This window comes from Anomaloglossus baeobatrachus, chromosome 4 (assembly GCF_048569485.1).
Source record: "Anomaloglossus baeobatrachus isolate aAnoBae1 chromosome 4, aAnoBae1.hap1, whole genome shotgun sequence".
Classification (NCBI taxonomy): domain Eukaryota; kingdom Metazoa; phylum Chordata; class Amphibia; order Anura; family Aromobatidae; genus Anomaloglossus; species Anomaloglossus baeobatrachus.
Window position 1 is genome coordinate 233038641 of NC_134356.1, and position 23619 is coordinate 233062259.

A 23619-nucleotide genomic window follows, 5' to 3' on the forward strand; every position below is an offset into this window, starting at 1 on the left:
CTAAAAGAAAATTTACATTGTGAGCCCCAGGGGGACAGTGATGATACTGTCTATAAGTGCTGTGGAATAGGATAGCACAATACAAGCAAAAGCATAAGGGGTACTTCACACACAGCGAGATCGCTACGGAGATCGCTGCTGAGTCACGGTTTTTGTGACCTCATTAGCGATCTCGCGGTGTGTGACACTGAGCAGCGATCTGGCCCCTGCTGTGAGATCGCTGCTCGTTACACACAGCCCTGGTTTGTTTTTTTTATTGTTGCTCTCCCGCTGATAAGCACACATCGCTGTGTGGGACAGCGAGAGAGCGACAATCCTGAATGTGCAGGGAGCAGGAGCCGGCGTCTGACAGCCTGCGGTAAGCTGTAACCAAGGTAAACATCGGGTAACCAAGGTGTTTACCCGATATTTACCTTCGTTACCAGCCTCCGCAGCTCTCACGCTGCCAGTGCCGGCTCCTGCTCCCTGCACACGCTAAGCTAAGCGGTGTGAGCTGGTAACTAAGGTAAACATCGGGTAACCATTCCCGATGTTTACCTTAGTTACCAGTGTCCGCAGCTTCCAGACACCGGCTCCGTGCAAGCGCAGCATCGCTTGCACGTCGCTGCTGGCTGGGGGCTGGTCACTGGTCGCTGGTGAGATCTGCCTGTTTGACAGCTCACCAGCGACCATGTAGCGATGCAGCAGCGATCCTGACCAGGTCAGATCGCTGGTCGGATCGCTGCTGCATCGCTAAAGTGTGAAGGTACCCTAACATTCAATCCACCACTTATCAGCTGTGCATAGAGGTGATACCAGTCACTGTAATCCTGTCTGTAATGATAAGGAGCCTGCTGAAAACCACAACAACAAGTCTAAAATAACCCTTTTTTAATATAGATTGTGATACGGGAGAGAAAAAAAAAAACAAACAAAAAACATTTTTTTGTCAGCACACACACACACACGCACATACAGTGTGTGTGTGTGTGTGTGTGTGTGTGTGTGTGTGTGTGTGTGTGTGTGTGTGTGTGTGTGTGTGTGTGTGTTTTTTTAAACAACAGGTAATTTTCTTGCGTTCCCCATTGTCTTCCATTACACTCGGTGCATGAGTTGAGCCCTTCCGACGAGCGTCCGACTGCTCATTACAGTACAGGGCACCTGAGTATAGTAGTGCTCACTCATCACTAATGTTTGCTCAAAGAAGGGAATTTTGTTACTTACCGTAAATTCCTTTTCTTCTAGCTCTTATTGGGAGACCCAGACAATTGGGTGTATAGCTACTGCCTCCGGAGGCCACACAAAGTATTACACTAAAAAGTGTAAGGCCCCTCCCCTTCTGGCTATACACCCCCCGTGGAATCACGGGTTCTCCAGTTTTAGTGCCAAAGCAAGAAGGAGGAAAGCCAATAACTGGTTTAAACAAATTAACTCCGAATAACATCGGAGAACTGACAAACCGTTCAACATGAACAACATGTGTACCCGCAAACAAAACCAAAAATCCCGAAGGACAACAGGGCGGGTGCTGGGTCTCCCAATAAGAGCTAGAAGAAAAGGAATTTACGGTAAGTAACAAAATTCCCTTCTTCTTCAGCGCTCTATTGGGAGACCCAGACAATTGGGACGTTCAAAAGCTGTCCCTGGGTGGGTAAAGAAATACCTCTTGTCAGAGCTGCAAGACAGCGCCCCCCTACTGGGAAGCCACCGCCGCCTGCAGGACTCTTCTACCTAGGCTGGCATCCGCCGAAGCATAGGTATGCACCTGATAATGTTTGGTGAAAGTGTGCAGACTGGACCAGGTAGCTGCCTGGCACACCTGTTGAGCCGTAGCCTGGTGGCGTAATGCCCAGGACGCACCCACGGCTCTGGTTGAATGGGCCTTCAGCCCTGATGGAACCGGAAGTCCAGCCGAACGGTAGGCTTCCAGAATAGGTTCTTTGATCCATCGAGCCAGGGTGGCTTTAGAAGCCTGCAATCCCTTGCGCGGACCAGCGACAAGGACAAAAAGTGCCTCGGAGCGGCGCAAGGGCGCCGTGCGGGAGATGTAGATTCTGATTGCTCTGACCAGATCTAACAAATGCAAATCCTTTTCATACCGGTGAACCGGATGAGGACAGAAAGAAGGTAAGCAAATGTCCTGATTTAGATGGAAATCAGATACTACTTTAGGAAGAAATTCTGGAGTGGGGCGCAAAACCACCTTGTCCTGGTGGACCACCAGGAAAGGAGCCTTGGATGACAGTGCTGCCAGCTCAGACACTCTCCGAAGAGACGTGATCGCCACTAGAAACACCACTTTCTGTGACAGGCGAGAAAAGGAAACCTCTTTCAAAGGCTCGAAAGGCGGCTTCTGTAGAGCAACTAGTACCCTATTCAGATCCCATGGATTTAACGGCCGCCTGTACGGGGGTACAATATGACAAACCCCCTGTAGAAACGTGCGCACCTTAGACAGACGTGCCAGACGCTTCTGAAAAAACACTGATAGTGCCGAGACTTGCCCTTTAAGTGAGCCAAGCGACAAGCCTTTTTCTAACCCCGATTGTAGGAAGGAAAGAAGAGTAGGCAATGCAAATGGCCAGGGAGACACTCCCTGAGCAGAGCACCATGATAAGAAAATCTTCCACGTCCTGTGGTAGATCTTGGCAGACGTGGGCTTCCTAGCCTGCCTCATGGTAGCAACAACTCCTTGAGACAATCCTGCACACGCTAGGATCCAGGATTCAATGGCCACACAGTCAGGTTCAGGGCAGCAGAATTCTGATGGAAAAACGGCCCTTGGGACAGTAAGTCTGGCCGGTCTGGAAGTGACCACGGTCGGCCGACCGTGAGATGCCACAGATCCGGGTACCACGATCTCCTCGGCCAGTCTGGGGCGACGAGTATGACGCGGGTGCAATCGGATCTGATCTTGCGCAACACTCTGGGCAAGAGTGCCAGAGGCGGGAATACATATGGGAGTCGGAACTGCGACCAATCTTGGACCAAGGCGTCTGCCGCCAGAGCCCTTTGATCGCGCGACCGCGCCATGAATGCCGGGACCTTGTGGTTGTGCCGAGACGCCATGAGGTCGACGTCCGGCACCCCCCACCGGCGACAGATTTCCTGAAACACGTCCGGGTGAAGGGACCATTCCCCTGCGTCTATCCCTTGGCGACTGAGGAAGTCTGCTTCCCAGTTTTCTACGCCCGGGATGTGTACCGCGGATATGGTGGATGCTGTGTCCTCCACCCACGTCAGAATCCGCCTGACTTCCTGGAAGGCTTGCCGACTGCGCGTCCCTCCTTGGTGGTTGATGTATGCCACCGCTGTGGAGTTGTCCGACTGGATTCGGATCTGCCTTCCTTCCAGCCACTGCTGGAAGGCTAGAAGTGCCAGATACACTGCTCTGATCTCCAGAACATTGATCTGCAGGGTGGACTCTTGCTGAGTCCACGTCCCCTGAGCCCTGTGGTGGAGAAAGACTGCTCCCCACCCTGACAGACTCGCGTCTGTCGTGACCACTGCCCAGGATGGAGGTAGGAAGGATCTTCCCTGTGACAATGAGTTGGGCAGAAGCCACCATTGCAGAGAGTCCTTGGCCGCCTGAGAAAGGGAGACTTCTCTGTCCAGGGATGTCGACTTCCCGTCCCATTGGCGAAGAATGTCCCATTGAAGAGGACGCAGATGAAACTGCGCAAAGGGAACTGCTTCCATGGCTGCCACCATCTTCCCTAGGAAGTGCATGAGGCGCCTCAAGGAGTGCGACTGGCCCTGAAGAAGCGACCGCACCCCTATCTGTAGTGACCTCTGCTTGGTCAGCGGAAGCTTCACTATCGCTGATAGAGTATGGAACTCCATGCCAAGAAACGTTAGTGACTGAGTTGGTGACAGATTTGACTTTGCAAAGTTGATGATCCACCCGAAAGACTGGAGAGTCTCCAGCGTAACATTCAGGCTGAGTTGGCATGCCTCCTGAGAGGGTGCCTTGACAAGTAGATCGTCCAGATAAGGGATCACGGAGTGTCCCTGGGAGTGCAAGACTGCTACCACTGCCGCCATGACTTTGGTGAAAACCCGTGGGGCTGTCGCCAGACCGAATGGCAGAGCTACGAACTGAAGATGTTCGTCTCCTATTACCAAACGTAGAAAACGTTGGTGCTCTGTAGCAATTGGTACGTGGAGATACGCATCCTTGATGTCTATTGATGCCAGAAAATCTCCTTGAGACATTGACGCAATGACAGACCGGAGGGATTCCATCCGGAACCTCCTGGCGTTCACATGCTTGTTGAGCCTTTTTAGGTCCAGAACAGGACGGAAGGAGCCGTCCTTTTTTGGAACCACAAAGAGATTGGAGTAAAACCCTCGCCCTCGTTCCTGAGGGGGGACAGGGATTACCACTCCTTCTGCTCTTAGTGAGCTCACCGCCTGCAGAAGGGCATCCGCTCGGTCGGGATGTGGGGAGGTTCTGAAGAACCGAGGTGGAGGACGGGAACTGAACTCGATTCTGTACCCGCGCGACAAAATGTCTGTCACCCACCGGTCTTTGACCAGTGACAGCCAAATGCCGCAAAAACGGGAAAGCCTGCCACCGACCGAGGATGCGGAGGGAGGCGGCTGAAAGTCATGAGGAAGCCGCTTTGGAAACGGTTCCTCCGTTTGCTTTCTTGGGTCGTGAGTGAGCCCGCCATGAATCAGAGCTCCTTTGTTCTTTCTGCGTCCCTTTGAATGAGGAAAATTGGGCCTTGCCTGAGCCTCGAAAGGGCCGAGACCTCGGCTGCCACTTTTTCTGCTGAGGTTTGTTTGATCTGGGCTGGGGTAAGGACGAGTCTTTACCCTTGGACTGTTTGATGATTTCAGCGAGCTGCTCGCCAAACAGTCTATCTCCAGATAATGGCAAGTTGGTTAAACATTTTTTGGAACTAGCATCTGCTTTCCAGTCCTTTAACCACAATGCTCTGCGCAACACTACGGAGTTGGCGGACGCCAACGACGTACGGCTCGTAGATTCCAGAACCGCGTTGATAGCGTAGGTCGCAAACGCAGACATTTGTGAGGTTAGGGTCGACACCTTTGGCACTGCTGGCTGCATGACAGCCTCTACCTGTGCCAACCCAGCTGAAATAGCTTGGAGTGCCCACACGGCCGCGAATGCAGGGGCAAACGACGCGCCGATAGTTTCATAGATAGACTTCAACCAAAGGTCCATCTGTCTGTCGTTGGCGTCTTTAAGTGAAGCGCCATCCTCTACCGCGACTATAGATTTTGCCGCAAGCTTGGCAATAGGGGGATCCACTTTTGGACACTGGGTCCAGCGTTTGATCACGTCAGGGGAAAACGGATAACGTGTATCCCTAGCGCGTCTGGAAAAACGCTTGTATGGCTGAGCGTGGTGTTTCTGGATAGATTCTCTGAAGTCAGAGTGGTCTAAAAAGGCACTCAATTTACGCTTGGGATACAAGAAATGGAATTTCTCCTGCTGTGCAGCAGCTTCCCCTGCTGAGGGAGCTGGGGGAGAAATATCCAACGCACTATTGATGGCCGAAATAAGGTCATTGACCATAGCGTCACCATCAGGGGTATCCAAATTGAGAGTGGTCTCATGGTCCGAAACCTGACCACTTTCCTCAGTCTCATCATAAAGAGACTCATCCCTGTGAGACCCTGAACAATGTGATGATGTGGAGGGTCTGTCTAAGCGAGCTTGCTTGGGCTGGCTGGGGCCGTCATCTGAGTCAGAGCCATCAGCCTGTGATACATGAGAGCCCCTTGAAGTACAGACTCGCTCCAATTGAGGGAGACCAGGGGGCAAGGACACAGCCGTGTCCGGAGCCTGAGTAATTGGCCTGGTTTGCAAGGCCTCAAGGATTTTTGTCATAGTGACAGCCATCTGACCAGCCAAAACTGCAAAATCTGTCCCTGTTACTGGGGCAGGACTTACAGGCGTCTCTGCCTGGGTTACTACTGCCACCTCCGGCTGACGAAGCGTTACAGGCACGGAACATTGCACACAATGGTGGTCAGTGGAGCCTGCCGGTAGATCAGTCCCACAAACAGTACAGACAGTGTACACAGCCCGCGCCTTGGGACCCTCGCGTTTTGTGGAGGACATGTTGCTGTCTCCTCAGCGCAATATGGGGTCTATAGCCAAGAAGCGCCCTACAGTGCAAATATATATACAATATCTATATGGCACCAGAAGAAAGTACACAAATAGAATCACTGTGGCACAAGAGGGGCTTTCAGCCTGCTTACCGCCCGCCTCAGAGCGGGTGTGTGGCCGCCAGACGCCCTGTCTGAGTCTCCCAGAGCCTGCCTGCCTGTCCCCAGCCGGACCGCATGAATAATGGCTGCCGGCGTCCTGTGAGGAAGAGGGGCGGCTCTGGGCGTTCCTAAACGAAGAGCGGGAAAGCGTGCTCTCACTGTGCCTCGTGAGGGGGCTGGAGCATGTAAATCAAGCTCCAGCCCCCGGCGCTGGCCATTGCACAGCGTCTCTCCTCCGCCCTGATTGACAGGGCGGAGGCGGGAACGAAGCGGCGCTAGGCCGCAAAAGCCGGGAAGTAAAGTTAGGAGCGCCGCCGCCGTAAAAGCGCGGTCGGCGCTCTGTCCCCGGCGCCCTGCATGTCGCAGTTGCGCCCCGCCGCAGGAGCGGTCGGCGCTAGTTCCCAAACACATAACCCGTCACCCAGCCATAACTAAGGTGACACAACCCCATTGCTTATGTCCCCGGCGCACTATAACGCCCAGCAAGTCTGGAGCGTTCTGTGCCTGCCGGGGACACCGAGTACCTGACAGATGCAGGGCCATGTCCCTGACTGTACCCATGCTCGACATCCATCAGGTTCGTTCTGGGTCTGTGGATGGAGCCCGGCCTCAGGGCTTTGTGGCCGGAAGGATCCCACTTCCACAGAGCCCTCCAGGGGGATGTGGAAGGAAAAACAGCATGTGGGGCTCCAGCCTCTGTACCAGCAATAGGTACCTCAACCTTTCAAGCACCATCTGGTGAGAAGGGAGCATGCTGGGGGCGCTATATGTGCCCACTTTTCTTCCATCCGAGTAGTTAGCAGCTACTGCTGACTACACACCGTGGAGCTATGCGTGGATGTATGACCTCCTTCACACACAAAGCTAAAACTGGAGAACCCGTGATTCCACGGGGGGTGTATAGCCAGAAGGGGAGGGGCCTTACACTTTTTAGTGTAATACTTTGTGTGGCCTCCGGAGGCAGTAGCTATACACCCAATTGTCTGGGTCTCCCAATAGAGCGCTGAAGAAATATGTTTTGTAATGTTTCAAATTATTTGAAGAGTAACCGCTGTTTTAATTTTTATATTTAAATTTTTATTATTTTATTTCTTAAATCAATATTGCAAAGTTTCTCAATTTCATGTGTAATATATCTTATCAGACAAATCTGCTTCCTTCTCTGACAGAATTGATCAGTCATTATCCAAATTCTCAATTCTGAGGTAAAATCTGTATTGAGTGAAGCCTTTCCCATTAATGAGATAGGAGATGGTGCTAATGAGATTCTATGATGGGAGGAGCTAGAGGCAGAGCTCCGCCTCTTCTCTGCATAGAATCTCATCAGCACCATCTGCCATCTCAGTAATGGGAAAGGCTTCACTCAATACAGATTTTACCTCAGAATTCAGAATTTGGATAATGACTGATCAATTCTGTCAGAGAAAGAAGGAAATTTGTCTAATAAGATACATTACAAAGTGGCTTATTTTCATGTATATTCTGAAATAAAAACTAAAACAATGATAAAAATTTAAACACATGGCACTGATATAATGGCCAGCAAAGTAGACCAATTGGGTAAACTAGACCTGGAAACAGAATCAACAGGATCCATATTTCACAGGGGTGTGGACTTTACAGTAATCCTGTTGTTTTATAACAGCTGATTTGCCAGAAGATTAGAGATCTGACAGACTGAAGCAGAGTCTTACAAAACGAGGCTCGGGGCAGACAACCTTCTTGTAATGTGTGAGTATCTTCACAGACCACAGGAACTAATAATAATTTTAGTGAGGAAGTAAAGTCAGAGCAAGTCTTAAAGGGACACAGTGAGCAGATTTGTGCTCCCCACCCAAGGGCAGCATAAATCAGAGCCTCTCTGCTCCGCTGCAGCCAGGTACATTTTTCTTAGAAACGCTCTGGCATTGCAGAGAAGTCATAGTCTGAAGATTCAACTGGAGACCGTAGGCACTGGTCCCGCTTTTCCACCATTGCTTCAGGTGGTTGACAGGTCTCTCCCTATGTAAAAACATGAGAGAAACCGGTCAATCAACTAGAACAGTGTGGGGGAGGGGCTGGCTGCATCCTTAAACTAGATTTTCTAGGGAACAGAACATTTAAAAAAATAAAAAAAAAGCCCATACCTAGCTGCAATTGTGCGGATCGGAGTCACGCTGCCCGTGGAATGGGCAGCACAAATCAGCTGACTGGTAATCAGGGTAAAGCCGTAGGTCACCAATCTCAATAACCAGATAGAGCGAAATGGCGTTATCACACAACAATCAGTACGGTCAGCCATTTGTGGACCACATGGTATTACCTCCATTGAGATTCGCCTGTGGATCCTGTTCCTGAGGCAAACACCTGTGGGGGACTGGACTTCATCTGAGGAGGTCCCAGAGGCTTGGTCACTTTCACCATCTGATCCCATTTTTAGATTTTCATGTACAATATCTGAAACAAAGAAAAAAAACCCAAAAACTTTAAAATGTGAGCAAACAACTAATTAAAAAACCACCATTTTTTTTTTTTTAGAGTACTCCATAGATTGTAAGGCATGAAAGAAGGTATAATGTTGACAGGAAGACAAAACACACGAAATAGAGCGGGATCTGAGTTCTGGGAGGAAAAGAAAGGAAAAGGAAAAAAGGTGTTGGGTACAGAACACAGCTGGTTAAACATGAAGACATCCCCCTTGAAGGGTCTGGGCTGTACATGCAGTAAGATTGTGCACTTAGGGAGACCAGTCTTCTCTTTAACATGACCTGAATGCTTATTTTTATGCCTTAAGTGTTTACAATTGGAATAGTTAACACAGAAATCCCCCTCTCATCATAGAAGTATGGGATGAAGTAGTTTAGAGGGGTTCTCCATCATAGAAGTATGGGATGAAGTAGTTTAGAGGGGTTCTCCATCATAGAAGTATGGGATGAAGTAGTTTAGAGGGGTTCTCCATCATAGAAGTATGGGATGAAGTAGTTTAGAGGGGTTCTCCATCATAGAAGTATGGGATGAAGTAGTTTAGAGGGGTTCTCCATCATAGAAGTATGGGATGAAGTAGTTTAGAGGGGTTCTCCATCATAGAAGTATGGGATGAAGTAGTTTAGAGGGGTTCTCCATCATAGAAGTATGGGATGAAGTAGTTTAGAGGGGTTCTCCATCATAGAAGTTAAACTTAATGGGTCTAGTCCAGAATTGGGCAAAATGCGGCTTGCGGGTCACATCCAACTGTTCCAGTCCAGCACATGGACAGACACTACAAGGCTGAAAACAGTGGCCCACCATTCCCTGCACACAGACAAGATAGCACCACTTTCTGTATCCTCAGGATGCCTATAGTGGTGAATACATTGGTGTAGGGACCAAGCAGTCAGCTCCTCCTTCACCAAACAACAAGTGCGGCAGACACAGGACGTAATGACGTCACTTCATTGCCTCTGGGGACCAGCACCGGGGGAACGAGAGAGAAGTGAGTAAGTGTACTATTTATCTTTTCCTATGTGCTGGTATTGAAGGGACCCCTACTGTATATAGTGGGGCCTGTAGGAGATTCCTATTGTATATAGTGGGGCCTGTAGGAGATTCCTATTGTATATAGTGGGGCCTGTGGGGGACCCATACTGTATATAGTGGGGCCTGTGTGGGCTCTCACTGTATATAGTGGGGGCTGTGTGGGCTCACACTGTATATAGTGGGGGCTGTGTGGGCTCACACTGTATATTGTGGGGGCTGTGTGGGCTCACACTGTATATTGTGGGGGCTGTGTGGGCTCACACTGTATATTGTGGGGGCTGTGTGGGCTCACACTGTATATTGTGGGGGCTGTGGGCTCACACTGTATATTGTGGGGGCTGTGTGGGCTCACACTGTATATTGTGGGGGCTGTGTGGGCTCACACTGTATATTGTGGGGGCTGTGTGGGCTCACACTGTATATTGTGGGGGCTGTGTGGGCTCACACTGTATATTGTGGGGCCTGTGGGGGGCTCATACTGTATAAAGTAGGGCCTCTGGGGGGCTCATACTGGATATTGTGGGGGCTGTGTGGGCTCATACTTATATTGTGGGGGCTCATACTGGATATTGTGGGGGCTGTGTGAGCTCACACTGTATATAGAGGGGCCTGTGTGGGCTCACACTGTATATTGTGGGGGCTGTGTGGGCTCATACTGTATATTGTGGGATGTCAGCATACTTAACTTTGCTAAATATTAAGAGATACAGTATCAATATAAAACTAAATTTAATATTTATCAAAATTAATTTCAGTCTATTGGATCGGCCCTCCAGAAGAGTCACGGCCTGTCCTGGTCTCCGCTTCTGAGCCAGTTAAATATACCTGCACCCGAAATGAGCTGTACAGATGAGAAATCTAGGATATACATATTGAGTAGCAAACTAATACACTAGGTCCATGAGGGCAGAAACCCTCTGCAATAATCTTCATGTGCCCTAACAAGGCGATAAGGAAAGAGTTTATCTTTAGGAGAATACCCATTTATTGTAAAGCTTGTATATGAAGAGAATAGGAATTTGGGGCTATTCTGCGCTGTGCTTCTTAGAGAAACATTCCCTTTGCACAACAGACGATAGACTATCATTCATCTCGCTGTATAAATGATTCTTCTGTAAGTAATGGCATTCCAATTTTTTGCAATTACAGCACTGAGGCGTCCCATTGAGCGCTTGTTTTATATAATGATTGCTGTTGTATGCACCAAAGATTCTGCTTGTGTTTGCAAAAGCCTTTTCATAAATTTGCTAAATTAGTTTGGAGAAAAGGAGAAAACACAAGACAAGTGGCTCTTGTTTTACAAAAATAATGAAGTAATGAAACGGTTGTCAAAGCTATAGAACAAGCCACAGTCAATGCATTCTAACTAATATACAGACCTCAATTCTGACAGTGCAGTTACACTATGGGTTGCCCTGTGACGTCCTTTCCTTGCCAACAGAGCCCCCAAGTTTTTCTAGAAGATGCTGCATAAAAAAAAAATTAAAAAATCCAGGTCTTTTCCCTGAAGCGCCTATTTCGTTGATGACTGTACAGGCAGCAGTTTTTCTCGTTTTTTTCCTGATAAGTGGCAACCTAGCAGAAGGAACCAAGAGAATGGCCATATTGCCTTTAATCGCTTTACAAATTAAGAAAAGTCTTTCACCACAAGCCCTAAAGGTAATCTGTCAGCAGGTTTTTGCCATCTCATCTGAAAGTAGCATAATGTAAGGGAAGAGACCCGGATTCCAGCGATGTGTCACTTAGGTTGCTGGGTGCAATGGTTGCACAATCAAGTTTTAGAGTAGCATGTAGCCTAGCTCTGAAAAGATAAACCCAAACCAGAGTTGTGTGTACATTGTATATTTATAGTAAGTTGATAATTTCACCGCTGGGGGTGCGAGACCTAGTCCTCTAATGATAATCTCCTGCAGGTAAAACAGACATTATAATAACAATACACCGCCTAATAAGTGACACAGCTCTGAAATCAGTGTCTCAGCCTCTACCTCATACTGTCCTCAAATTACATAGCAAAAACCTGACAGATTCCCTTTAATCTAATCTGACCAATTTACACAGCACCATAAACCTTCTTACTATTGCCATCCCACTGGCCAATGCATATCAATTTACAGTACTTACTTACGCAAAAAAAAATTGCAGTGTTTTTGGGGGGGTTGAAGGAAAACTATGTTAGGTTTTTATTTTTTTTTTTCTTATATTTTATGGAATTTCTTGGAGAAATTTTGTTTTTAAATATTTTTTTTAAGCTTTTCTATGGACATTTTTTTCTCACTTATAATATGAGCCTTGACCTGGATATAATTGATAGTATGGTTTAAATGCTAGGAATGGATACTTCTTACATAAACCCTCAGAAAGCCTGATGAGGCTGGTTTACATGCAATTTATGTTTTATTTGGGGGACTGGTTTTAACTGTATATCCTAGAAGCATAACATTAAAGTGTGGATAAGTAACTTTTAATCAGGATGTACAGAGTATATAGGATGGGGTAGGAGGGAGACGTGTGGTTTAGGGCTATGTGGGGAATGATGTGGTATGGATAATTCAAGAGACCAAATGGTGTGAAGTTTATTGTATATAAAGAGGACAGTGTGGCAACCATCTATCTATATATATAATTGCCTTATTCTGTCTGTCTGTCTGTCTTGCTCCAAAATTGTGTCCTTACGGTGACACAAAGCTGATTGGCCGCTGGGCTTGCCATGGCCCCGCCCCCCCACACGGATTGGCCTCTCGCCCCGGCTCTCTGCAGGCCCCGCCCCCCTCACGCAATGCACGCTCGCTCTTGCCCAACTGACACGTAGCTCCGACTCCCAGGTGAGTACACACACACACACATCAGATCACACTCACTCTCACACACACCTCACACATCACATCCACACACTCACAACATCCTGGGATATCGCTTGCTTCTACACCGGCTCCGTCACTATCCCAGCAGCGCCAGACATAACCTTGCGATGCTGGGATCTTCACGGAGCCCGTGAACGCTGGTAACCATTATACACATCGGGTAACTAAGGTCCCTTGGTTACCCGATGTGTATCATAGTTACCAGTGGACACCGGCTCACACTCACTCTCACACACACCTCACACATACATCACATCGCATCCACACACTCACAGCATCCGGCGATATCGCTTGCTTCTCGGCCTCGATACTGTGCTGTTGTGACCTTCCAGGACCTGTCGGAGGATCATATGGCCAGAAGCATGTGGTATCTCCGGATGTTGTGAGTATGAGCGCGTATGTGCAATATCGTCAATGTGTGTGTGCGTGAGTGTATGCGATCGGGTGTGTGAGTGTCGGCAGAGGAGCATGGCGTGCTGGAGGAGGCTGGGAGGAGAGAGGCTGATGCTGGGGACAGAGAGGCTGATGCTGGGGACAGAGAGGCTGATGCTGGGGACAGAGAGGCTGATGCTGGGGACAGAGAGGCTGATGCTGGGGACAGAGAGGCTGATGCTGGGGACAGAGAGGCTGATGCTGGGGACAGAGAGGCTGATGCTGGGGACAGAGAGGCTGATGCTGGGGACAGAGAGGCTGATGCTGGGGACAGAGAGGCTGATGCTGGGGACAGAGAGGCTGATGCTGGGAGGAGAGAGGCTGATGCTGGGAGGAGAGAGGCTGATGCTGGGAGGAGAGAGGCTGATGCTGGGAGGAGAGAGGCTGATGCTGGGAGGAGAGAGGCTGATGCTGGGAGGAGAGAGGCTGATGCTGGGAGGAGAGAGGCTGATGCTGGGAGGAGAGAGGCTGATGCTGGGAGGAGAGAGGCTGATGCTGGGAGGAGAGAGGCTGATGCTGGGAGGAGAGAGGCTGATGCTGGGAGGAGAGAGGCTGATGCTGGGAGGAGAGAGGCTGATGCTGGGAGGAGAGAGGCTGATGCTGGGAGGAGAGAGGCTGATGCTGGGAGGAGAGAGGCTGATGCTGGGAGGAGAGAGGCTGATGCTGGGAGGAGAGAGGCTGATGCTGGGAGGAGAGAGGCTGATGCTGGGAGGAGAGAGGCTGATGCTGGGAGGAGAGAGGCTGATGCTGGGAGGAGAGAGGCTGATGCTGGGAGGAGAGAGGCTGATGCTGGGAGGAGAGAGGCTGATGCTGGGAGGAGAGAGGCTGATGCTGGGAGGAGAGAGGCTGATGCTGGGAGGAGAGAGGCTGATGCTGGGAGGAGAGAGGCTGATGCTGGGAGGAGAGAGGCTGATGCTGCGGGCAGAGAGGCTGATGCTGCGGGTAGAGAGGCTGATGCTGGCGCAGCATGGCGGATGGAGCACGTTTGGGAGTGCGCAGCATGGCGGATGGAGCACGTTTGGGAGTGCGCAGCATGGGGGATGCAGCACGATAGGGAGTGCGGAGTATGGCGGATGGAGCACGTTTGGGAGTGCGCAGCATGGCGGATGGACCACGTTTGGGAGTGCGCAGCATGGCGGATGGAGCACGTTTGGGAGTGCGCAGCATGGGAGATGGAGCACGATGGGGGTGCGCAGCATAGGGGATAGAGCACGATGGGGAGTGCGCTGCATGGGGGATGGAGCACGATGGAGAGTGCGGAGTATGGCGGATGGAGCACGTTTGGGAGTGCGCAGCATGGCGGATGGAGCACGTTTGGGAGTGCGCAGCATGGCGGATGGAGCACGATAGGGAGTGCGCTGCATGGGGGATGGAGCATGATGGGGAGTGCGGAGTATGGCGGATGGAGCACGTTTGGGAGTGCGCAGCATGGTGGATGGAGCACGTTTGGGAGTGCGCAGCATGGCGGATGGAGCACGATGGGGAGTGCGCAGGATGGGAGATGTAGCACGATGGGGGGTGCGCAGCATAGGGGATGGAGCACGATGGGGAGTGCGCTGCATGGGGGATGAAGCACGATGGGGAGTGCGCTGCATGGGGGATGGAGCACGATGGGAAGTGCACACCTCCCCCCAACACACACACGCGCGCGCACTGCACAACACACCACACACACACTGGGAACCACAAACAACTGCCCTACACAGACACCCACACACAGACAACGCTGCACACACAAATATACGCACATACCGCACAACACACACATTGCACAAAACATACCTCCCTCCAAAACACACCACACCCACACAAACCGCGCAACACACACACAATGCTACAGACACACAGCGCTCCACAAACAACGCCACACCCAGACAACACCGCTCTCACCCCCCGCCACACCCAGACAACACCCAGAACATGTACAGCGCCCTACACAAACACTTGGTAACTACACACAACAATATATATTATATTATATTATATTATAATATATATATATATATATATATATATATATATATATATATATATATATATATATATATATATATATATATATATATATATATATAAACAAAAATCATACATGAACTACACAATACGTAAATTCTAGAATACCCGATGCGTAGAATCGGGCCACCTTCTAGTATATATATAATTGCCTTATTCTGTCTGTCTGTCTGTCTGTCTTGCTCCAAAATTGTGTCCTTACGGTGACACAAAGCTGATTGGCCGCTGGGCTCGCCATGGCCCCGCCCCCCCGCACGGATTGGCCGCTCGCCCAGGCAACTCGCCCACGCCCCGCCCCCCTCACGCAATGCACGCTCGCTCTGGCCCCGCCCCCGCACGCATTCCCCGAACCGACCGACACGGAGCCACGACTCCCAGGTGAGTACTGTAGCCCCGGGAGCCCACATCAGCGTACGCCGCCAACCCAGCCCACACATACCCTCGCATTGCTGGGGTTGCCGCCGTATGCTGGTGTGGGCTCCCGTGCGAGCGGGTGACGGGATACGCTGGTAACCATGGTAGCATAGTTACCAGCGCATCAAGGTCCTGCAGCGGCAGAACATACACGCACACACACACACACACACATCAGATCACACTCTCACACACACCTCACACACACATCACATCGCATCCACACACTCACAACATCCTGGGATATCGCTTGCTTCTCGGCGGCGATACTGTGCAGTGAACTTCCAGGACCTGCCGGAGGATCACATGGCCAGAAGCATGTGGTATCTCCGGATGTTGGGAGTGTGAGCGCGTATGTGCAATATCGTCAATGTGTGTGTGCATGAGTGTATGCGATCGGGTGTGTGTGAGTGTATGCGATCGGGTGTGTGTGAGTGAGTGTGTGTCTGTGTGTATGCGATCGGATGTGTGTGAGTGTATGCGATCGGGTGTGTGTGTGTGTGTGTGTCTGTGTGTATGCGATCGGATCTGTGTCGGCAGAGGAGCACGGCGTGCTGGAGGAGGCTGGGAGGAGAGAGGCTGATGCTGGGAGGAGAGAGGCTGATGCTGGGAGGAGAGAGGCTGATGCTGGGAGGAGAGAGGCTGATGCTGGGAGGAGAGAGGCTGATGCTGGGAGGAGAGAGGCTGATGCTGGGAGGAGAGAGGCTGATGCTGGGAGGAGAGAGGCTGATGCTGGGAGGAGAGAGGCTGATGCTGGGAGGAGAGAGGCTGATGCTGGGAGGAGAGAGGCTGATGCTGGGAGGAGAGAGGCTGATGCTGGGAGGAGAGAGGCTGATGCTGGGAGGAGAGAGGCTGATGCTGGGAGGAGAGAGGCTGATGCTGGGAGGAGAGAGGCTGATGCTGGGAGGAGAGAGGCTGATGCTGGGAGGAGAGAGGCTGATGCTGGGAGGAGAGAGGCTGATGCTGGGAGGAGAGAGGCTGATGCTGGGAGGAGAGAGGCTGATGCTGGGAGGAGAGAGGCTGATGCTGGGAGGAGAGAGGCTGATGCTAGGGACAGAAAAGGCTGATGCTGGGAGGAGAGAGGCTGATGCTGGGAGGAGAGAGGCTGATGCTGGGGGCAGAGAGGCTGATGCTGGGGGCAGAGAGGCTGATGCTGGGGGCAGAGAGGCTGATGCTGGGGGCAGAGAGGCTGATGCTGGGGGCAGAGAGGCTGATGCTGGGGGGAGAGAGGCTGATGCTGGGGGCAGAGAGGCTGATGCTGGGGGCAGAGAGGCTGATGCTGGGGGCAGAGAGGCTGATGCTGGGGGCAGAGAGGCTGATGCTGGGGGCAGAGAGGCTGATGCTGGGGGCAGAGAGGCTGATGCTGGGGGCAGAGAGGCTGATGCTGGGGGCAGAGAGGCTGATGCTGGGGGCAGAGAGGCTGATGCTGGGGGCAGAGAGGCTGATGCTGGGGGCAGAGAGGCTGATGCTGGGGGCAGAGAGGCTGATGCTGGGGGCAGAGAGGCTGATGCTGGGGGCAGAGAGGCTGATGCTGGGGGCAGAGAGGCTGATGCTGGGGGCAGAGAGGCTGATGCTGGGGGCAGAGAGGCTGATGCTGGGGGCAGAGAGGCTGATGCTGGGGGCAGAGAGGCTGATGCTGGGGGCAGAGAGGCTGATGCTGGGGGCAGAGAGGCTGATGCTGGGGGCAGAGAGGCTGATGCTGGGGGCAGAGAGGCTGATGCTGGGGGCAGAGAGGCTGATGCTGGGGGCAGAGAGGCTGATGCTGGGGGCAGAGAGGCTGATGCTGGGGGCAGAGAGGCTGATGCTGGGGGCAGAGAGGCTGATGCTGGGGGCAGAGAGGCTGATGCTGGGGGCAGAGAGGCTGATGCTGGGGGCAGAGAGGCTGATGCTGGGGGCAGAGAGGCTGATGCTGGGGGCAGAGAGGCTGATGCTGGGGGCAGAGAGGCTGATGCTGGGGGCAGAGAGGCTGATGCTGGGGGCAGAGAGGCTGATGCTGGGGGCAGAGAGGCTGATGCTGGGGGCAGAGAGGCTGATGCTGGGGGCAGAGAGGCTGATGCTGGGGGCAGAGAGGCTGATGCTGGGGGCAGAGAGGCTGATGCTGGGGGCAGAGAGGCTGATGCTGCGGGCAGAGAGGCTGATGCTGCGGGCAGAGAGGCTGATGCTGCGGGCAGAGAGGCTGATGCTGCGGGCAGAGAGGCTGATGCTGCGGGCAGACAGGCTGATGCTGCGGGCAGACAGGCTGATGCTGCGGGCAGAGAGGCTGATGCTGCGGGCAGAGAGGCTGATGCTGCAGGCAGAGAGGCTGATGCTGCAGGCAGAGGAGCACGATGGGGAGTGCGCAGCATGGGGGATGGAGCACGTTTGGGAGTGCGCAGCATGGCGGATGGACCACGTTTGGGAGTGCGCAGCATGGCGGATGGACCACGTTTGGGAGTGCGCAGCATGGCGGATGGAGCACGTTTGGGAGTGCGCAGCATGGCGGATGGAGCACGTTTGGGAGTGCGCAGCATGGCGGATGGAGCACGTTTGGGAGTGCGCAGCATGGCGGATGGAGCACGTTTGGGAGTGCGCAGCATGGCGGATGGAGCACGTTTGGGAGTGCGCAGCATGGCGGATGGAGCACGTTTGGGAGTGCGCAGCATGGCGGATGGAGCACGTTTGGGAGTGCGCAGCATGGCGGATGGAGCACGATGGAGGGGTGCGCAGCATGGCGGATGGAGCACGTTTGGGAGTGCGCAGCATGGCGGATGGAGCACGTTTGGGAGTGCGCAGCATGGGGGATGCAGCACGGCGGATGGAGCACGTTTGGGAGTGCGCAGCATGGCGGATGGACCACGTTTGGGAGTGCGCAGAATGGCGGATGGAGCACGTTTGGGAGTGCGCAGCATGGCGGATGGAGCACGTTTGGGAGTGCGCAGCATGGCGGATGGAGCACGATGGGGAGTGCGCAGCATGGCGGATGGAGCACGATGGGGAGTGCGCAGCATGGCGGATGGAGCACGATGGGAGGTGCACACCTCCCCCCAACACACACACACGCGCACTGCACAACACACACACACACTGGGAACCACAAACGCCGCCCTACACAGACACCCACACACACAGACAACGCTGCACACACACACACACACACAACACCCAACACACAAACACCGCGGCATACATAAATATACGCACATACCGCACAACACACACATTGCACAAAACATACCTCCCCCAAAACACACCACACACACACACAAACCGCGCAACACACACACACACACACAACGCTACAGACACACAGCGCTCCACAAACAACGCAACACACATACAACACCGCTCTCACCCCCCGCCACACCCAGACAATAAATTTCCTCTAAATAATGTGTATATATATCTCTCTCTCTATATATATATATATATATATATATATATATATATATATATATATATATATATATATATATATCTATCTATCTATCTATCTATATCTCTATCTATCTATCTATCTATCTATCTATCTAATCCCCGTATCTGAAGCAAAATAAACCCAAAAACCACCCCTCACAATTTCTCTATAATATACGTGTGAGTGTGTTGGTGTTTCTACCTCTATGAATCTATGCCTCTCTATATGTATCCATCTCTATATCCAACTAGGAAATTGGAACAGCACATAAAAAAATTAGAGAGCAAGGCTCCCCAAAATACCATATATTCAAACAAACAAAGATGCAGGCAGCACTCCAGAAAAAAAAATTAGGAAAGAAGTGGACTTTAATAGTCTATATAGCGTGGCGACGTTTCGGTTGTTTCCGACCTTTATCAAGAGGTGGTTATCCTTTGTGATGTAAGCCTGGAAGCTAGCTCCAGAACATACTGAGAGGGTTAAAAAGACTGACAAGGGTTAGGTTTAAGAGCAGTCCGAGATGGGTAGGACTAGCTGCACACATATCCAAACTGGGGCGTGGTATGGTGGACAAAGTCCAGGTGGATTCATCATTAGGTGTGTGTGTGTGTGTGTGTGTGTGTGTGTGTGTGTGTGTGTGTGTGTGTGTGTGTGTGTGTGTGTGTGTGTAATTTTCATATAACTTATTCATGTGAAACTGAGGTCAATTAAAGACACCAACACAAAAGCAGTCACAGCTCCAACAGAAAAATAAAAAATGTTTTTTTAACCATTAAGGCACCATTTGATTTTTCACCTCAGGCAGCTGGAGGGCGCGAAACCACTCAGGTTCAGCTAAAAGCTATTTATGCTTTCCCCTCAAGTTAGGGTTTGCAAGAACTAATCAGCTGCTCTTTCTGATCGACTATGCCCAAGGACAATAACCATGCTGCTTTTGGGCCAGAAATATACTCCGTAGGTTGTCAGTTCCCTTGTACTATTCAGGTTTCTATTTGCAGACATGTACACCAAGCTCTAAGCTCAGGTGGAAAAAGAAGTGAGAATTTTGGCTAAAAATAATGCACCATAAATCTAGAAACTAATAACTTCTCTTCTAATTTCTACAATTCTCACAATCCGAAAGAGGTGTCAATGCTGCAATCTCATGTGGCGTGCTGGAATTAAGCACTATGTAAACAGAAAGGCGTGTTAGACTAAAGGACATCATCGCTTTATTATCACATATGGTCAAGAAGAGGGCAAAAGGGAAAGCACCTTCGAGGACCAACGTCTGCATTATATGGGCTCATGTAGGTAGAAAGATATTATTAGACTCGATGTTAGAGATATATCAATATATAAGATTATAGTAGATAGGTGTGTTATACACAGGGTTTTCAGTCATGTTCATGTTCCAGAAAGTAATATGACTTTTAATAAATTATTTTTTTAAGAATAAATGATTATTGTTCATAGAAAAAAAATAATTAAAAAAAAATCATCCCCTAAAAATAAGCCCTAGCCCATTTTTCAGAGGAAATAATACAAGAGCCTGTCTTATTTTTGGGGAATCACTGTAGGTACACATACGTCTTGTATTGCTGCTTGGTCCCACATCAGTTATCACTGTAGGATTTTTAATGAATGCCTGATTAAACAGGCCTGAATTCTCCTGTCTGCTCAGAAAGCTGTGCTATAGCAGCATTAGGCTGTGCACCCGCAAACAGTTTTTGATTATGCGTATTGTTGAGGTATATTTATGCATAGTGAAAAACGCAGTAAAGTGGATGGAATTTATAGATATCTGCGGCCCACTAGGCTTTTTTATTTAAGCAGTGTAAACTGACCTGTGGTCCAACAAGTCAATTTCTCTCGTGGATAGGCCGAGTCGTGTGTGCAAACTATTCGCATTGTCTTACATTAGACGCGGAAATTCCTCAAGTAAAAACTCACATGCTTTTAGTGTGCTGCCGCTGAAGAAACGCACCAAAAATAATGCACGTAAGCTTCACAAATATCAATAAGGGCTCATACACACGTTGCGTACTTACATGCATTTATGCTGCGTATTGCATTGCAGCATAAATGCATGCGTCCTGCGTCCCCTGCACAGTCTATGTTGAGTGTGCATGAGACGTGCGCACAATGCTTTTATGAATGCAGTGATTTGGATGCTAAAATTCTGACCCAAATCCGTGCATTCCTAAAAGGAGCATGTCAATTATTCTGTGCGTTCTGGATGCAGCTCCCGCTCTGTCTATGGTGGGGGCAGCAGCCAGAGAGCATGAAATCAGCTTTTCTGTACAAAAAAACCCTGCATCCATTCTGCAGTGTTTCTGCAGCGATTTGAAGCGCACATGTGCTGTCAAATCGCTGCAGAATATTCAGCAGTTACATGCGCATGAGCCCTAAAGGTTTTGTCCCAGGAAGTATCCAAACAAAGCATACCAACAAGAGAAAAAATGATGCTTCAAAAATGCGATTAAAAATGCAAACAAAAAAAAAATATAATAAAAAAAACAATTAAAAAAATACAATAAAAAAAGCAAGTAACCTCATTTACTAAAGAGCAGAAAATCTAAACATCAAACGCTCAGCAAATATTAATCGTGGGAACGAAGCCTTGTAGTGTCGGTGTTCTAGCCACAGAAACCAGACATCTTGTATTTCTCCAGAGCTGAATTTGATCAGATGACTGATCGAATCAATAGGAGAGAGTGGTATTCTAGCTGCTTTGGAGTCCAGGTCACATCAGCAGTCAGTCCAGAAATCACGTCTGCACTGGACCATGTCCACAGAACGTCTCAATTCAGCCTAGTGCTCAATTATTGCTGTTTTATGCATTTAACAGTCAGCATAAAAGGATTATTCCATATATTAGTCCCTCTGACATTGCTAATGTCTGTACTACTTGGGACACAAATGGACCATACCATTAGTCAGTGGTGTAACTTGAAGCTCATGGGTCCCAATGCAAAAACTCTAACAGGGCCCCCAATTATTGCAAATCTTTAAAAGCATAGTCTTTTTCAATAGGCCATAAAGGACTTTTGGGGCCCCCTATGCTTTAGGGCCCGATGCAATTGCAACCATACCACCTATTGTAGTTACACCCCTGCCATTTGTCTTTGCAGGGAGAGGCCACTGGCACCCAAAGATATCATATAGCCTTTAGATTACATCCATAGACAGCGTTTCAATTCATTTTTCTAGCCCTCTTTTTTTGTGGAGGCGGGAAATATTGTGGCCAGATGCGGAATACAAAACGCATTACACAGCGTTTGGGATTGGATGCTTTGTTTCTCTATACGTCTTAAAAGAAGTGATGAGCGAGAACTACCATGCTCAGTACTCGTAACCAGCAGGATGGGCACGACTCAAGTACCCGAGTATAATGCAACCTCAGATCCTCACAAGATCTCCTTCTCTACTCCTCTCTTATCTCCTCTTCCCACAATCGCATACAAGATTTCTCCCGTGCCTCCCCCATACTCTGGAACGCTATACCCCAGCATATCAGACTCTCCCCTACCGTGGAAACCTTCAAGAGGAACCTGAAGACCCATCTCTTCCGACAAGCCTACAACCTACAATAGCCCTCAGTCCAGTACACCACTGCACAACCAGCTCTGACCTCACTTACTGTATCCTCACCTATCCCCTGTAGACTGTGAGCCCTCGCGGGCAGGGTCCTCTCCTCCTGTACCAGTCTGTTTGGTACTGTTAATGATTGTTGTACTAGTTTTTATGTATACCCTTTTTCACACGTAAAGCGCCATGGAATTAATGGCGCAATAAATAATAATAAATAATGTAACTCAATGGGGAACTCAGGAATTTTTCCAGAAGATTTCCCAAAAAAATGCTGGAGTCACCCATTGACTTCCATTATACTCAGGTCTCACCCACCAAGCATCCAAATGCTGTTTATGATTATGGAGCACCAGCGCGTGGTGGTGCTCACTCATCACTAAAAAGCCATCAGAAAAAAAAAAACGCATGTACAACTTGACATGAAGTAAAAAATGTCACCAAAAAAAAAACAGGTAAAAAGGTTGGTGTCGCAATCGAATCTGTTCCTTAAAAAGTAAGGTATCACATTTTTTTATTTTTGTATTAGTTTTAATTCTAATTTAACTGGAGGCACTGGGGCTGCCATGCTGTGTATAACGACAGTTACTCCTTTATGGCAGCCCCTGTGCATACAGAACAGTGGTCGGGATCCAACCCCTTTAGTAACGTTACAGTGGGAGTCTGCTGTGACCTGGACATGCCCCCTGGGCTATCTAGATCACAGCAGAGTGAGATCAGCGCCATCATTGTGGAGCTCACAGCGTATGACGGGGGACGGTGTTACAGTCGCAGATGACACCCCCTCCCTCCGCTCTCACCAGCCCCCGTTCTGCCGCCGCTAATGCTACCGCCGCCCCTCTCCTGTCGTTACCATCTCCAATGACACCCCCTCCCTCCGCTCTCCCCAACCCCCGCTACAGACGCCCCTCCCCCCACCGTCTCTAATGACACCCCCTCCCTTCACTCTACCCAGCCCCCGCTCTGCCCGCTGACGCTCTGTGTGTGTGTGCGCGCGCGCCACTGCATTTGAGTACCTGTGTGTGTACCGGTGATACTGTCTGCAGGGTTGTGTATCTAATCCTATCCTGTGTGATACTGTCTGCTGAGCTGTGTATCTAATCCTATCCTGTGTGATACTGTCTGCTGAGCTGTGTATCTAATCCTATCCTGTGTGATACTGTCTGCTCAGCTGTGTATCTAATCCTATCCTGTGATACTGTCTGCAGG

At 50.2% G+C, this 23619-nt stretch overlaps 1 protein-coding gene across 1 annotated transcript in view; it reads right to left on the minus strand.

Moving 5' to 3' along the window:
- Positions 1-23619, minus strand: part of CDK17 (cyclin dependent kinase 17) — a 216131-nt gene that overhangs the window by 80778 nt on the left and 111734 nt on the right. Inside the window, exon 4 of the mRNA XM_075344742.1 lies at positions 8531-8664. Within this exon, the coding sequence (XP_075200857.1) occupies positions 8531-8664 (134 nt within the window). The remainder of the gene's footprint in view (positions 1-8530; positions 8665-23619) is intronic.